Source organism: Hemicordylus capensis, chromosome 2 (assembly GCF_027244095.1).
Source record: "Hemicordylus capensis ecotype Gifberg chromosome 2, rHemCap1.1.pri, whole genome shotgun sequence".
Classification (NCBI taxonomy): domain Eukaryota; kingdom Metazoa; phylum Chordata; class Lepidosauria; order Squamata; family Cordylidae; genus Hemicordylus; species Hemicordylus capensis.
This window is the reverse complement of record NC_069658.1, coordinates 139,200,443-139,217,339: the sequence shown is the minus strand read 5'-3', so window position 1 is coordinate 139,217,339 and position 16,897 is coordinate 139,200,443. Positions and strand designations below refer to the sequence as shown.

The 16,897-nt window shown below is 43.3% G+C and overlaps 1 protein-coding gene and 1 long non-coding RNA gene across 8 annotated transcripts in view; one reads left to right on the top strand and one right to left on the bottom strand.

Moving 5' to 3' along the window:
• LOC128348108 (uncharacterized) overlaps positions 1–16,897 on the bottom strand; it is a 30,292-nt gene that overhangs the window by 11,651 nt on the left and 1,744 nt on the right. For 3 of the 7 annotated variants that reach the window (XR_008317925.1, XR_008317927.1, XR_008317929.1), the window contains exons 2-4: positions 12,191–12,391; positions 10,926–11,190; positions 5,783–5,849 (exon numbers count right to left, since the gene is read on the bottom strand). This is a non-coding gene — a long non-coding RNA (uncharacterized LOC128348108). Of the gene's footprint in view, positions 1–986; positions 1,126–5,782; positions 5,850–10,925; positions 11,191–12,190; positions 12,395–16,897 lie in introns of all 7 variants that reach the window. The other 4 variants (XR_008317926.1, XR_008317924.1, XR_008317930.1 and 1 more) reach the window with 3 other exon arrangements.
• Positions 3,249–16,852, top strand: LOC128348106 (protein NipSnap homolog 3B-like). Its single transcript, XM_053303669.1, has 6 exons — positions 3,249–3,454; positions 8,522–8,744; positions 10,810–10,965; positions 13,778–13,927; positions 15,697–15,783; positions 15,879–16,852. Exons 1-6 carry the CDS (start codon positions 3,377–3,379, stop codon positions 15,953–15,955), a joined length of 771 nt encoding a protein of 256 aa, XP_053159644.1. The 5' UTR covers positions 3,249–3,376; the 3' UTR covers positions 15,956–16,852.

Sequence of the window (16,897 nt, the reverse complement as noted above, 5' to 3'; positions counted from 1 at the left end):
CAGCCCTCTGCTCTGGATTTGGCACGTCTGCCTCCCTCAGAGGAAATGGAATGGTGGGCCAGTCTTCCAAGGCAAGCAGATGCGCTAAATCCAGAGTGGTGGGCTGGTCTACCCACCACCTATTGGTAGACCAGCTTTCTTTCGGAAAAAGCTCTTCTTGGAAAAACTGGCCTCAAAATGGTACTCAAATAACCCAAATTGATTAGAGTGATTTGTTGAGTCAACCGGCCAAACCAGCTGTTTTTGACAAATCAATTTGATGGTTCTGTCATTTGATTCGAGCTCAAATTGAATCACAGAATCTGATTCATGCACACCTCTACTACACTGTACATCCATTACTGAAAATAACATCTGAGTAGAGCTATCGTGGCACAGTTCTATGCATTAGTGATGCACGTTTCCAGGTAGAGAACCACTGAGTCCTGTGTATAAAAGCCCAGAATTTAGGAGATGCCATAGTATTTTGTACTATATGTATGCCCTATTCACATATGATGTTCAATGCACATACAATTTCTGTACAGTGTACACATTTATACACATGCACAGTTAGTCACATGTTCTATAAACCACCCAGAGACTTGCATTTTGGGCGGTATACAAATATGTTAAATACATAAATAAATATTGAGTACGCATGGAGCAGTACACTTCCTATTTGGACCATGCAGTTGAGGGACCTGTACCCTGGTTCATTTTTTAAATGAGCACATGTACAGTCATTCCCACAAAACGTGTACATATGTACAGACACCTGAACACACTTATAGTGCAATGTCTGAATAGGACTATAACCTCACAGAAATTAGCAGACAAAACCACCAAAAAACATGGGAGGACAAAATCAACTGGTTTATTAAGAAATGAATATTCCCTTTAGACGTTTAGGGTTGATACTTTCACCCCAATGGTTCTATGGCAATTTAAAATAACTCCTAGTGGTAGAACAGAGCTAAAGTAATGTAAAGAACCCTGCAACTTACCTATCAAGACAAGGAAGCAGAGGTAGAAAGCGCAGTGACACAACCTTTAACATTTATCATCTTGAGTTTGCCGAGTATTAGTAGTTGACCAAAAGATTTTCCCCAATATTGTTTTTCAGAGCAGCTATGAACTGTGCTTCTTTTAAAATGGAAAAGAACACAATGAATAGAGACCTAACAATGTGCCCCTGTTATATATTTTGAGTTTTTAACTGTTTCGTGTCCTATTAGAATTACAAACCAAGTAAGGTTAGTTTTCCCCTCCCTTTGGATCTAGTTCAGTTGGCATGGAATGTAAAACACTATCAAGCTACATGGAGGTTTTCATCAGGCAGCATGGTAAATTTGGAACTTCATGCCCCCACCAGAACTAAACAAGTGAAGGTTATTCCAAATAACTGACCCTGCAGGGGCGTAGCAAGGTTGGAGTGGGCCCAGAGACAAGATTTTGAAATGGGCCCCCCTCACTGAAGCTCAGCTCATGAAGTAAAGAAATCTTAAATGAGGCTGAATAGTGGTATAGTGGTAACAAAAAGCATAGTTATATATATCCTGTATATAACCTATGTGCCACAATAGAACATCATCCTAAATTATTTTTTTAAAGGTTTTGTTCATTGTGGATGATGCAAGTCATTGAATGGTACTAGAGAAAGACATGCTGTTCTGGTAGCTCCAGGTCTTAACACTCACATCAATTTCGGAGGATGAATACAACTGAAGGAAGCCTGGGCGGGTGCGTGGCTGGGGGAGTCCATCATGTGACTTGCCTCTAGGGGGCCCCCCAAGGCAGTGGGCCCCCAGACAACTGTCTCCCCTTGCCCTATTATAGTTACGCCCCTGTGACCCTGCAGTACACACAACAGAACTCACATTATATTAGATGATCTGTGCTGGCCTGGAAAGGGATTGCTATACCCTTGGGATACTTCAGAGAGCCTTTACCCCTCTTCTTACCCTGTCACTCAAGGAGTGGGTCACTTGGTAATCTGGATTAGATACATGTCTAGTTATTCCAGTTTTACTGCTTGGATGAAATCTAGGCATTTGGGCTTAAAGAGCAGAAGGACTCCTATGTATTCTGAGGGAAGAAATCTAACTGGAGCACAGTGTTACAAGTTTATATGACAGCCACAGGTATGTTATAGGAATGCAGCTACAAAAAGTCTCAAGAGTTAAGATCTCTGACAAAAGCGACTGCATTGAGGAGGACATTTGGGACAGTTTATCTGTAGGATAAAAGCACAGTTAACTTGAAAAAAACAGTAAAAATTAAGTGAGGAGTAGGAATAGGTATTCTCCTTCACACTAAGTAATAATAGCTAAGATTACCAACTTTTTCTTGGTAAGGCTCCTGTGTCTTCAACAGATACATGAATTCATTAAAGGCAAAGAAAGGACCCACCACCTACAACAAGAAAACGGTAACGCTGTGGCAACCTCCTGTGAAGTGGGTGAGGTGGGGTCAGGGGTGTAGCTATAATTGAGTGGATGGGCTCAAGGAACCCTGCCCCCCCAGCTCCACCCCTCCCTATTTTCTTCATTATCTCCCTCACTCCAAGGGTCTGCTGGGGAGACGGGTGAACACAGGCCCCTTCTCCCCTAGCTACGCTCCTGGGTGGGGTGAGAAATGAAAGCAAGGTATTTGGTACCCTTTTGGTAGCACTGCTGGATATACAACCTGCAGGCAGGTTTACCAGTTTTCTACGCACCAGAAAGGGCTCTTGTGCCATTAAAAGCTGGACAACTGGCAGAAATCCAGCAGGTGAAGCTTCCCCATCTCCCCTTACATGCTGGGGTAAATGGTCGTTGGATTTACAGCTGCCCTGCAGCTGTCAAAAGCACAGTAGCCTTGCAAGCAAAAAAAGAGTTGGCAGTTGTATTCTGTCTAGTAATATTTTATGTTTTTTTGTTATTGAGAAGTTTGTCTCAGTGAGAATCCCGGAGTGGGTGGGGGAAAGGGAGGGAAAGGAGAAAGAAAAAACGGAGTTGTTTCTGAATAAACCTTTAGTTAAATCTACACAAGATTTCTTTGTGTCTATGATGAAAGCAGCTATAAAATAGCAACAGAGACTGAATTATTGTCCTCAAAACTCTATCGAGAGCGAGTTGGCTTGAATAGCAGCCAGGCACACAGAAATTAAGGTGGGGGGAAACTATTCATTGCCTGCTAGAGATAAGAGTCAGGATGCTATTAATAGTACAGGAGCAAAAAGCACAGTGAGCAAAGAAAAGAAAAAAAGAAAGACGCGGTAACAGCTGCTTGAGTCGCAGTCTACTCTCTGGCTGTTTTAGTCTCTCTCCGGCTTCCATAGGGAGGCGGGAGTAGAGCGGTCGTCTTGGCTTCCCCCCTGCGAAGCTATCTGCGGGCGCCCCCAGCTGCTGGCACCATGCTGAGTTCCCCTTCAGCCCCCGTCCTCTGCCTTCTCCGGAGGATCGCAGGGGCAGCGTGCAAAATCCGGAGGCAGGTAATACTGGAGAGATCTTAGAAACTCGCGCCTCTTTCTTTGGCCGAGCCTCAAGGCATTGGGAACAGCCGGCTGCCAAATTTTTAATTGGTTTCTGTAGTTATGCCTTTAACGTGATCTGCAGCGCTTAGCAGGTGGCCACTTATCTTCGTGCAGTGGGGAAAGGAAACCACACACCTGCCGATTCCTGCGTACCAAGTTGCTGTTGAAAACATAGAAGGAGGCCAGACTGTACCCTATTTTCCCTAGACAGCTGGGAACCTGATTGCCAAAGGGCAGCTAAGAAAGTTCATGTGGGTGGGTGGAGAAAGACCATCAATAGACAGTCTTTTATTGGAAGGCTCCTATGTACCATATTTACCCGAATACAAGCGGACTCGGAATTTAAGACACCTCCCGTAAAAAAAAAAAATAGAGGTCAAATACAGGTTATGCCTATATTAACTCAAAAGGGAGAGTCGTCTGAATTTGACGACACCCCCACCCCCCGCATTTCTAACAGCAAAGAACATGGGGGTGGGATCTAGTCTTAGATTCAGGGCAATACAATATTTAAAGGCCTGCATGACAAACTGAAAATGTAGCAGGTGCTATTCTTCCCATCAATAACATTACATGGTGGGAAAGTTCCATCTGCTTAATTTCTGCCAGTCTTGTGGCTCTTAAAGGTACAGGAGCTCTGCCAGAAGGGACAAGAAGGGGGGCTTGTGGAGAACCGTTCTCATACATTATGGATTAGATCCCCTCACCACTCACTTTTGTGTGTTTCTTCTCCTGGCTTGAGTTGCTAACTTTAATTAGTCCCTGCTGATAGGCTGATATATTAGGTTATGGTTACCCTAATAAGGGGGAAAGTTTCACTTGTTGAGTTCTGTTAGAAAACACAGGGGAGCATGCCAAGCTGTTATCTTCCAACCCTATTCTCTACCATCTCCAAGGATTGTTGGTCTGCAAACTTTATGCATGGTTCCTTTAAAAAGAAAGAAGAAGTGGGGGGGGGATGTGCATGGAACTACCGGTTCGGAGGCCCGTTATGGGCCTCCGAACCTGTTCAAAGAACCAGTTTGTTCTTTACTGGCATGTCGGGGACTTCCAGTTATATCTGGACAATGGGGGCAATTGGGCGGCAGGGAGGTACGCTGCCGCCTCAATGAGCTTTTATGAAAACAGAAGCTGGCGGGGGGGGGGAGAGGCGGCGGGACAGGTAAGTGCACCCTCTCCCACTCTTAAAGCAACACCCCTGCCACCTTCGAGCCTCCCCGCTGTGGTTCCGTGCACATCCCTGGGGGGGGTCCCCATCTCTATAATGTAAATGTTTATTGCACAGTTTTCTTTCAGATGATGTGGGTGCTGCATCACTCCAAGGTCATGCTTAGAGTCTGTCTGATTGCCATTTCAGGGTGCTGAAATCATCCTCCATTTTAGAAGGCAGTAATGCTGGCAGCTTTTTGCTGTCTGGTGCAGTGTGTAGTTTGGCTTATTAACATAAGTATGTGCCATTTTCTTGAGCTGTCTCCATATGCTTTTCTGCACCAATATGCTCCCTGAGTATGCCACACTTTTAAAAAAGCATGCTTACTTACGCTGTCCTGTATTTACATGGGGCTCCCTTACCAACAGTCCCTTATTAGCAGGGATGTCCCTTATTTCTGCCCAAAATTGTCTGTCTCTTATGGGACACCATTTGTCCCTTATTTTCAGCTAGTGGGAAGAACCTATGGCTCAGATCAAACCAGTTATTTTCACTAATAATGAAATAAATATGATTACCATGAGCAGTATTTTCAAATAAAAATATCTTTTTCAAAAAAATCTTCTTTTTCAGTATGGCAGATGAGGTTATCATTTGGTGTATGCTGCTGATTCGCCTACTAAGTTCTCCCTCTGTGTCTTTAGAGAAGCCTGCTGCTGTAGACATTTTCAACTCCTTTCCCTTCTCCCTCCCTACCAGAATAATTGATGGTTCTAGTGAAGTTCTAGAGTTTCCATATTGAGGCCATTAACAAAAACATTAACATTCACAGCAATCAATGATTGGCTAACTTACCATTCTTCAGGTATATATAAATGAAAAATAAATGCATTATATATAAATGAAAATCATGCAAATGATAGCTACTGTACACACAGCAGTGCTACTCAGGCTCCCAATTCCCCCTGCATACTCCACCCCGCCACCGTGTCCTTTATTTGGGCAATACAATTTTGGCAACCCTAGGGCTCCCAGTGGTCTCTCATCCAAGGGACTGACCAAGCTCACACCTCCTTAGCTTCAGCAATGTTAATGCATGAGATGCTCACTTACACTTGACCCTACTTGTGACCTACCTGCAATGTAGGCTTTTGCTGTTGGGCACTGACGTCCTTGGGTTATAAGATCACCACCATAACATTTCTGATTGGAGAAGGAAGAAAAAGCAAAGCTAATCAGTTTCTTGTGTCTGAGAAGGCAACTCAGAGCTCTGCTGTTATTACTATGTATATTGACTTCTGATAATATAAAGGGATGTGGGGGAAACTGTGGGAGATGCAGGATTCTCAATTTAGATTTCAAGGTTTTGTGGGTGTTAATTTCCAGACATGTTTGAAGAAAAGCTACCTAAGAAAAATAGACTTCTCTCTGGTGCCTGAAGTTTACATTGTGGGAAGCATGTTGTGAACTAACACCTGGGATGAATGGTGATTATGTATGAGGTGGACCCATTTCATCGGTAGTACTGTGGTGGAAACTGCACTGCTGCTTCCAAATGAAACAAGCTGTCCTACGCTGTCATCTGTTGCTGACATACACTCACACTGTTCATATACAGCATGCTCCATGCTGTTGATCTAGCAACATACTTTTCCAACTGTGTTCCTGGGAACCCTGGGGTTTCCTTGGAAGATGATCAAGTTGAAGTTTAGTAATGGAGGACAAGTTTTCCAGCACTACTAATTATCTCTAGCAATGTGCAACCACAGGAAAGAGTTAAGTGGGTTCAAGAGTGCCTTTCTAGTCCACCTAGGATGACAACAGCTAGGTCCAACATACCTAACATGTGGCCTGCATGAACAAAAGTGTGCTCTTGAACACATCCCAGAATCCTCTGAAACACACAGGGGTATTGCTGCCACAGACACATAGGCAGGTATTCCTCAACAGGGGAATTGATGTAGAACAATACCCTGAATGAGCACAAGTAGTTTAAGATTAATTTATCTACAAATGTTTATCAACTACTATGTCCTTTCTCTTGCCAATGCCATTATCACCAGGGCTCAGTTTGATGTAGAATTTGGATTGTTGAAAAAGCCAGCTTTTATTATATTTTTAGAAAGATGAAGAGCTTTTGTCTTTCCAGCTTTCCTAACAGCCAAAACAATACCTATATTCTAAACTTATGTATCTGTAGGTACGCCCCACTGATTTTAGTGGAATTTACTTCCAAGTAAATCTGACAAAGATCGTGCCTTAAGTCACTTCACCTATGATGATTTTCTGACATGGGTGTTATTTCCAAGTCAGAAAAGACACACACCACATGTGTACTGTTGCATGTGATAATGGTCCCATTGCCATATATATCTCTTTCCCAACATGGATGTGATACCCATGAAGAAAAACATAATCTGTGCATTATCATAATCTGATTATTATTATTTATTATTTATTTTATTTCACATATTTTTATACCGCCCAAAACTTACGTCTCTGGGCGGTTTACAACAAGATAAAAACAACATTAAAACATTAGTTAAAAACAAAAACAAGAAATTTAAAACACAACAATTTTTAAAAACAATATTCTAAAACATTAAAAACAATCAAAACAGTATCAGTTAAAAGCCTGGGAGAACAGATTAATCCCACCATGTTAGGACTGTTCCACAAACAACTGCATGAGCCCGGTCTCACGATCAGTGAGACCTGGTTTGCGGAGTTAAGCAGGGAGAGCGGGCTAAGCCTGCTCTCCCTGCACACGAGCAAGGCTGGAGCCCTGGGCGGCTGGATCGGCCGTCCACATGATTGCCGGCTCCATTACAGAGCTGGTGGGTGCTGGGGGTGTGTGGGGGCCAATTGGCCCCCGGAAGCTCCAGCATGCCCTGCGCAAGCGCAAGACCCCTGGAGCCGGAAGATGGCTTTTTGCCTCCCCTCCGGGAGCCTCCTCATGAGTAGCCACGGTGTGGAGCCGCACTGCGGCTACTCACGATTTTTAAAACCAGGTTTGCGGAGCACTTGCTCCGCAAACCAGGTTTAAGGGAAGGGGTAGTTAGGCGGGTTACCCACTTAGGAACCACTGGGCTCGCGGCCGAGCTCGGTGGGTCACATGATGGGACGAAATAGCCCGATTTCGTCCCATTGTTTGAATAGCCTCATTGTGTTGTCTCTAACCTATGAAACATGACGCCCAATTGGTCACCTTCTTCCTTGTGTCCCATTACAGTCTCTGAGATCCACTAAGGATACCCTCTTCATGATAATATCTATGCATCACAATAAGATAGTCAGGACACACTCTAAAGTAATAATTCTCAGTAATACCTCTTCCCTTGCTTCTTTATGGAGCATCTTTTCTCCAGAACTTCGCTTCTCTTTGCTCCCCTCCCTCCCTCTTCCCCCACCCCTTTCAAAAGCATTGTGTTGCACCTACCTATATGTATTGGCTTTTAGAACTATGGGTTAAGTTGGGAAAGACTGGAGAAACTGCACTTACATTGATCAAATTTTATTCTGTTTTGCTTTATCCCCCTCCCCATCACCTTTCTAGCTAACATTGTGCCTTTGAGATGAGATAAGCTATAAATCTAAATCAATTTATTTGTAAGTACCCCTCCATAAGCAACAGAATGATTGTGTAAGATCAGGCTACTTAAAAATTTGAAATTAATACATTATTTTATACTAATGAATTATGATTGTTGCACTAAGCAGCCTAAAAATAAATATGTTCAGTTTCATTAGACACTAAAACTTTATCTTGTAATTGAGCATAATACTGGCCCAAGTAGCTAATATAACTACTGCAAACCTAAAACCTAAACGACATCATTTTTTGACTGCAACTCTTGCTTTTCTGCCTCTTAAAGCCAACTCTCCATCAGGTTTGCTCCCCTTTTGCCACGGGATCCAGGCAAGATGTTGGCACAATCTATGAACTTCGTACTTATGATATCAAGCCAGCAAAGACAAAGGAATTCCTTGAATTGGTCAATAAGAGTATTAATATTCGTTTGGCTCACTCGGAGATGATTGGATTCTGGATGGCGGAGTTTGGTTCAATGAACAAGGCCTTCCACATTTGGAAATATGGTACGAGCTGCACCATATTGTAACACCTTTTAATCATGTGTGTCCTTTTAGCTAGACAGATAAAGTAGGACATTCCTCTTCAGTTGATAGACATTTCAGTGAGGTTTTATTTCCAAATTATATGTTGCCTGTGCGTGTCAGTCTGGGGTTATATGTATCCATCTAAACCTGGGATTCTCCAGTCCAGGGCAGAGATGCACCTAATTTTGGAGCCTGGATCTAAAGGCCTTTGGAGCCCCCTCCCTTGTCTCAGCTGCAAGTTAAGCATCATCCTCCCACACACACACACACACACACACACACACACACACAATTTTTAACACATGGGTTCTTGAGGGCACAAGCAGCAGCTGAATTCACAAGAATATAAGAATATGAAACAGGTATATTTATGCAAATATGCATTAGCAGAAACATTTCAACACACAACTTAACATATTCCCATCCCACATATTTCTTTCCCCTCCCCCTTCTGCCTCTGAAGCAGAGGTCACACCCAACACAGGTCACAGTCACGCTCAGCTGCCTAGCAGCAACCACACCACCCAGGTCAGTCGAAAGAGGATTTGAGGGCCCCCAGGGGGTGTGGAGGCCCTGGATTTTGGCCCAGACATCCAGGAGTAAGTGCGCCTCTGGTCCAGGGTGCCTAAGGTCAGTAGGGATGTGCATGGAACTGTTCAGCGCTCCATTCTAGGAGCACTGAGCCAGTTCGAAGGTGGGGGTGGTGGATAACTTTAAGGGTGGGAGAGGGTGCTCTTACCGCTCCTGCTGCATTCCCCTCGCCGGCACTGTGTATTGAAACGGTTCAACAGGGCGGCAGCATGCCTCCCTGCTGCCCCGTTGCTTCCTCGGACCAGAAGTGACCAGAAGTTCCTGGTGTGCATGTGTGCATGTCATATATGCGTGCATGCACGCACACCGCATGCATGTGCATGTACGATGTTAACTTTTGGTCACTTCCGGTCCGAGGAAGCAACAAAGCGGTAGGGAGGTATGCTGCTGCCTCGCCGGACCATTTGAATACACAGCGTCAGCAGGGGAAATGCAGCTGGAGGGATAAGAACACCCTCCCCCAGCCTTAAAGTTATTCCCCCCCCCCGCCTTTGGGCCAGCAGGTGCCGGTTCCGTGCACATCCCTAAAGGTCAGTAGCTGCAGCTGGGACCTTCAGTCAACAATCAGAATGTTCCATGGCCAGGCAATGACAGAATGCCAGACTTCTAGTATTTATATTGGACCTACCCAACACAAAGGCTTCATACTGTCTGCCAGTCCCCCAGGCCAACCTTGCATGTTTCTTTCCCCTTCTGTGCCTGAAAGTCTTGAGTGCACAGGCCATAATTGCTCACTAGGCCTAGGATTCCTGACACTGGAAACAGGAGTTTAGGGCTATTTCCTAGCTGTTGTGTTGAACAGGATCAGAGGATGCTGGGCTTTCGCTTCCTTGGGCTGCAGCAGGCCTAAGAAGAATGTGTTTGGGGAGATGGTTTGAGTGGCTTCAGAGCAGAAGAATCTGAATGGGACATAAGGAGTCCAATAGCTTCATCTTTATGTGCAGACGGTGTCCTTTTAAATAGGCAGTGTTCCAGTTCTGCTTCACCACAGGGGTACTGTACAAAGCAGAATGTTCTCTTACCATGTGTTCTGTTTATCTGGCATCTATTGCATTTATTTCTGAGCAACTTTCTTGAAGTATTATCATGAAAGCAGGTATATCCTTCTGGGTGTACCTGTATAGAGTTCTAATGCTCTCCTGGTGGGCTCCATCTCAATCTCCATCACATTTTTAATCTCGATCATAGTTTTTAGAAAGCAAGTGAATTCTTGGCTTTTTACCCAGGCTTTTATATGAGTGTTTATTTTGCTGCTGCTGCTCTGAATTTTATAGTCTCATTGTGTATGTTTTTCTGAACTTTTATATATTTTTAATATATTCCAATTTAATATTTTTACTGTGTAACTGTTTTATATTGTTTAAATGTTTTGTAAACCACCTTGAAATTGTTTTAATGAAAGGCGGTTAAAAAATCTAACAAATAAATAATGTTTACTTTTTGTCTTTCTTAGATAACTTTGCCCATAGAGCAGCTGCAAGGAAAGCTGTAGTGAATGATAAAGAATGGCAGGAAAAGTTGACTACAATTTTACCACTGCTGTATAAACAGCACATGGAAATTGCTTACCTGGTCCCATGGTGTGAACTTGGGGTTTCTCCAAAACCAGGTGAGTTTTCTTACTGCTCAGACAGACTGCTTGAGGTACTGATTTTGCATTCAGCGAGTAGAATCCCATGAAAAAGCTGCAGACACTGGCCAACTAATGAATCATGACTAACAAAGTGCTAGTGTGGCAGTGTTGCATTCCAGACTAAAGCCACAGTGTCACATGCAGGAAGGAGATAATCTCCCGTTTCTTCCACAGGTGCTTGCGCCACCCAAAAATACGTCCCTGTGGAAGGAAGAGATAATCAAGAGATAATCCCTCTCAAGCTCTCCTATCACCCCACCACCACCATTTTTTTGAAGGTGCATAGGGAGAATTGTGCTAATTCAACATTGATTAACTAAAAAAATAAAATAAAAGTGCAAGTGTGCCATCAAGGATAGGGAAGCACATGTGTCTATGGGGTGATTTCAGGATTAAAAAGGGAAATGTCCCCACAGAAGGAAGGGAAAGTCATTTTTCACCCTTGCATGCATTACCATAGCCTGGAACGCAACAACTGCTGCACTAGCACTTAGGCAGAGTGTTGACCTGAGAGGGGAGAGGATGGCAGCATCACTGGGCCACCACAGCCCTGGCTCCAATTATTGGAGCTTGCTCTTTCTCTCTCTGATAGCTAAGGCAGGAGGTGAGATTCGCTCCCATGAGAACCCATAAAGCTGCCAAGGAAATGTGGTGCCATCTCATTTCCTGATTTTTCTGCTCCACATCCCTCCAAAGCTATTTTAACAACCTCCACAGGGCTAGTCTGTGGCAGCAAAAGCAATGGAGTCTCTGGCACTTTAAAGGCTAACAGGAGGATTATGGCATGAGCCTTCGTGTACTACAGTTCACTGTGTCAGATCAATCCTGCATCTGATGAAGTGGACTCTCATTCACAAAAGCTTATGCCTTAATAAATCTGTTGCAGGGGCGTAGCTAGGGAAGAGGGGGCCTGTGTTCACACCTCTCCCCAGCGACCCCTTGGAGAGAGGGAGATAATGAAGAAAATAGGAAGGGGTGGCGCTGAGGGGGGCCCTCAGGAGCTGGGGGCCCCAGGTTCTTTGAATCCCTCTGCTCAGTTATAGCTACATCCCTGATCTGTTGGTATCTAAGGTGTCACAAGACTTGGTGTTGTCAAGAGATTGTGTAGGTTTTGGGGCGAGCAGTGCCCATCAACTTATTGGCAGGACTTCACCCTCCTTTTTAAGGTAATGAAATCTCGCATTTCCCCTCATCTTCATACCTCTGTGCTTCTCTTGCCCAACCACAGAACTTTGATGAGGTTTTCTCATAGATGAGTTTCTTTTCCTAGCATGAAAGAAATGTCCTACATCAGTATTGCTGAAGCGTAGAAGTCAAGACTAGTTGTCATTATTTGATGAGGTAGTTACTGGCTGTTGTGGTTAGTTGCACACTCCTCAGGGACATATTTTTGGAATTCCATCTGCTTCAAAGAGAAGGAGAGATAGACTAAAATGCACTTCTTCCATAGCAAGCGCAACATTAGCTGCACATACACTTAGTCAGTCTGCTTGTCAGCTAATTGCAACAAATAAGGGTGCAACTACACATTGGGGCAATTCACACGACCACATCAGTGGGGGGTGGGGTGGAGGCAGGGTTCAACCTACCTTCCTCCAGATGATTAATGGTTGCTTCTTCAGCACACAAGCCACACTCCCACATGACCCACTCTGCTGGGAGCAGCATGGATGACTATCTGCGCTGCTTCCGGCAGCACATATCAGCAGAGGCTGGGACTTGATTGCCCAGCCTCCGGATATCCCACAAGGCACCGTGTGACGATTGTGGTGGCTTGGGGGATTCCCCTGTCTGATGGGGGCTCTAGGTGCCCATCTTTGTGTCTCCTCGGGCTTTGTGGAGCCTGAGGAGACACATCCTGGTAGCTGGGTTAAGGGAGTGTTTGTTCCCTTAACCTCAGCTAAGAGCCGGGCTTAGGAGTGGGATTAGGCTGGGTGGGAACCTGATATAGGAAGATGCTGAAAGGCATCATCTCATATTGTGCGAGAGATGGCAATTGTAAACCCCTCCTGTATTCTACCAAAAACACATGGTTCTTTGGTCGCCAGGAGTCGACACTGACTTGACGGCACAACTTTACCTTTAGTGAGAGACAAGAAATCCACAAAGGAACAGCAATGCCAGACCAAAAATGGCTTTTAGAATTTAGGGAAGTTCTGATATGAAACTTGAATGAGTTGAATAGGAAAAGGCAGGGGTGTTGCTAAAATTGAGTGGATGAGTTCAAAAAACCCGGGGGCCCCAGCTACTGAGGGCTCTCCAGCTCCACCCCTCCCTATTTTCTTCATTATCTCCCTCAGTCCGAGGGAGGGGCCACCGGGGAGAGGGGTGAACACAGGCCCCCTCTCCCCAGCTACGCCCCTGTGAAAAGAAAGGTCCACCCTAAGAAGGAGAAGTTACTGGATAAAAGACATTTTATTCTTGGATCTCCCTTGTCTTTTTTGGAGAAATGAGATATGAACCAAACATGATCTTGGAAACAAACGGATGGCATTATAGTCCCCCTTACTCTCCTACCCCTTACAAAAACATTTGAAGGTGCACAGGTATATTTGTGCCAATTCAGTATTTATTAACTAAAAATAAATTAAAACTGCAAGCATGTCATTCCAGAAGAGGGAAGCACATATCTATGGAATGCAAAAGGGTGGTTTCAGGATTAAAAAGGGAAATGAAATTAAATCTGATGAGTGTTGGTAAGGAGCAGATATGGCAGACTCTGAACAAATATCTACTTCTTTTGCATTTCATTGCTTATACTATGTTGGTCACTTTCCCTCCCTACTAGGAGTTTATGAGTTGGTTACTTATCAACTGAAACCAGGTGGGCCAGCATTGTGGGGAAAGTCTTTCAAAGCAGCAATTGATGCTCACATCAGTAAAGGCTACACTAAGCTGATTGGTGTCTTCCACACAGAATATGGAGCACTTAATACAGGTATACTATATACTGTAGGTATAGTAACTTTGCACTTTAGATTAAGAATAATTTGCAAATATATTTTCCACTGTTCTGATCCTTCCTTCCATTTATACTCAGATTTGTCTTTTGGTTCCCAGAAATGTCCATAGAGGGACCTGATGTGTGCTTGCATTCCTTTGCAGGTCCAGTGGTGCAAGTACAAAAAATAATAATTATCTTGAATGTATTGTGGGTCTTGATCCTATGGTCTCTCACCACCTCTATTAATCATTCCTGTCTCTTCCATCATTCTTCTTCCATCTTTAGCCTTCTCCCTTCTTCACTGAAACTGAAGTGCTTCTAACATATACAAAGTAGCTTTTTCTCTGCTGAGCAATGACAATCCCTCCCAACACATTAAGTGTGAAACTAGGGGTTAAAAGGAAAACCATACTGCTGATGATGCAGCAAATGGTGGCCTAGTGTTGTACACCACCCCCCCCCTCCATAGGGTCTAGTTAAATCTACATTGTGCCCTGTCAGCCTGACGATACATATTTCCCCACCCTTCTTCCACATAATTTGATTCGTGCTAGTGGAAGTGGGGAAGTATACAACTTCATGCAGTTATTTTCAGATGATACTCTGAACATCCTTGTCCCACACAATTAGGAACATGAACGCACACTTTCTGCCCCAGTCCTGGCACGCTGGACACCACTGCTTTATCGTGTGCATAGTTGGCTCTTCCATGTGCAATTTAAATGTTGCTTTAAGATGAACCCTCCCACACATAATTAAAGGGTGAGAGAAAGATATGAACACACATTCCTAATCATGTAGAAGCTGGGCTAGTTAGACATTATGGTTTAAACTGGCCCATGTTGTTAAGACATTGCATGCTGAAACTGGATACTATTATTAGTATGTATATATCACTTCATCAAGGAAGTATTCAAAGTGGTTTATATAACAAAAGGTGTAAGAAAAATGGTTTCCTGCCCCCAAAGAACATTGGAACACCAAGTCAGACCCTTGGTCCATCTAGCTCAGTATTATCTACACAGGCTGGCAATGTCTGTGAAAGGTTTCAGGCAGGAGCCTCACTCAGCCCTTTCTGGAGATGCCAGGGAGTAAACCTGGAATCTTCTGCATGTAAGCATACAGATGCTCTTCCAATGAGCTATCACCCCATCCTCTAAGGGGAATCTTACAGAATTCACATTTAGTCACCCATCCAAATGCAAACCAAGGCAGACCCTGTTTAGCAAAAGGGGCAATTCATGCTCACTACCACAAGACCAGCTCTCCTCCTCAAGGAGCTCATAATAAATACTAATAATTTTTAAAACATACACATAGAGATAGCACCAGCACCAGCCACTACTGGGGGGAGCGGGGTATAGTGCTACCATTTTTGTCAGAAGCCCTATGCTCTTTTTAAAATTCTGTATCTACTTTTGCTGTATAAATAATCCTTCTGGAACAGATGCCACGCTGGTCTAAGTTTCAGCATTCAGTCTAGGTTTCAGTATGTTTTTTGGACATTAAGCAGTGTCCTCCTGACTTTCAGCATTCTGAGAATACAGTCCAAAATGACTGAAAACTCCCAAACCTATAGTGGTACTCCATGCCACAACTAAACCTGATGCCAGTATTCTATACCTGACAATGCCTGTTCATGTCCATCACTGATTCAGTCTCTCAACTGAAATGAAAAGCAAACCTCTTGTAGATGAGAGAACTCCTTGTGCCTGCAATTCAGCTCTGAATCTGGCATATGCCTATTGGTCTTGCTTTCACAGTTCAAGTGCTTTGGTGGTATGAGAACCCAGATGCCCGTGCAGCTGGAAGGCACGATGCCCACGAAGATGCTAGGGTGGTAGCAGCTGGTAAGAAGTGATTTTATATCTTGGCACGTATACCAACATTTCCAAATGGTATTCAAAGACCTTAATCCTTTGTCTAATGCTGTATTTACTTTAAGTACGGGAGAGTGTCCAGTTCTTGGAATCCCAGAAAAACATGCTCCTGATTCCTACATCATTTTCACCTTTGAAGTAGTTCTCTACCTACGGAGGAGAAACAGTCTGCACCTATCCTCCACTACAATATTTGTGTCTTATTGCAGGTAGAGTGTAGCCTTGTAAGATATTGCATTGTATCTGAAACAAACTCAATTATGCAACCGTTAACAAAGTTTATTTCCTGTCTATATTAAACAACAACAGCAAAAACAAATCTAGGCTCAAATCATACAAACATTTCATGAAATTTAGCACAGGATCTCAGTCCTAAGGGATCTTCCAAAAGATTTCACTTCTTTCTGACAGAAGTGAAAATATGCAGGACAAGCTGTTGATTTAGTTGTTTTAAAAATCCCCTTTAAACTGTTTATGGATGCAATCAAGAATAACAAAACTATGGATTCCTACATGCTGAAATGCTCAAACCCAAAGGTAAATACTAAAAAGGAGGTGTCCTAGTGGTCCCTTGTACAAGTGGTGAATCCTTCACACACTAACTTGTACTGCAATACCAATTACTAGGGGTTTTTTAACAGATGTAACAGTCATTATCTAGATTACAGTGCACCATAAACAGAAAAAAGGAATATTGTTTCCCTTGCTAGAGCTGCTCTTAAATATATATTGCTGGATCTGATCACTCTATAAAATCCATTGCTGCTAGGTTTGTTGCTGCTTTGCATATCATTTTTTAAAAACGGAAAAGCAGCCTACAAATATTTAAATAAGTTGTGATGGTCAGGACTATTAATATGAAACTAAACATGGATGAATTATTCATGGTTTTTGTTATGAATTATATGTATCAAATTCTATTCTTTATCATTGAGTTGTTTTTGGCCTTTTAGATAAAACTATTTCTTTGGCATTTTAGAAGAAAACTTTATTATGGAGTAAAGCTTAAATTCAATAAATTCTTATGAAATATTGATAATGTTTCTATATGTTTCATTATGGCTCCTCCAACTGTCTTAAGGCA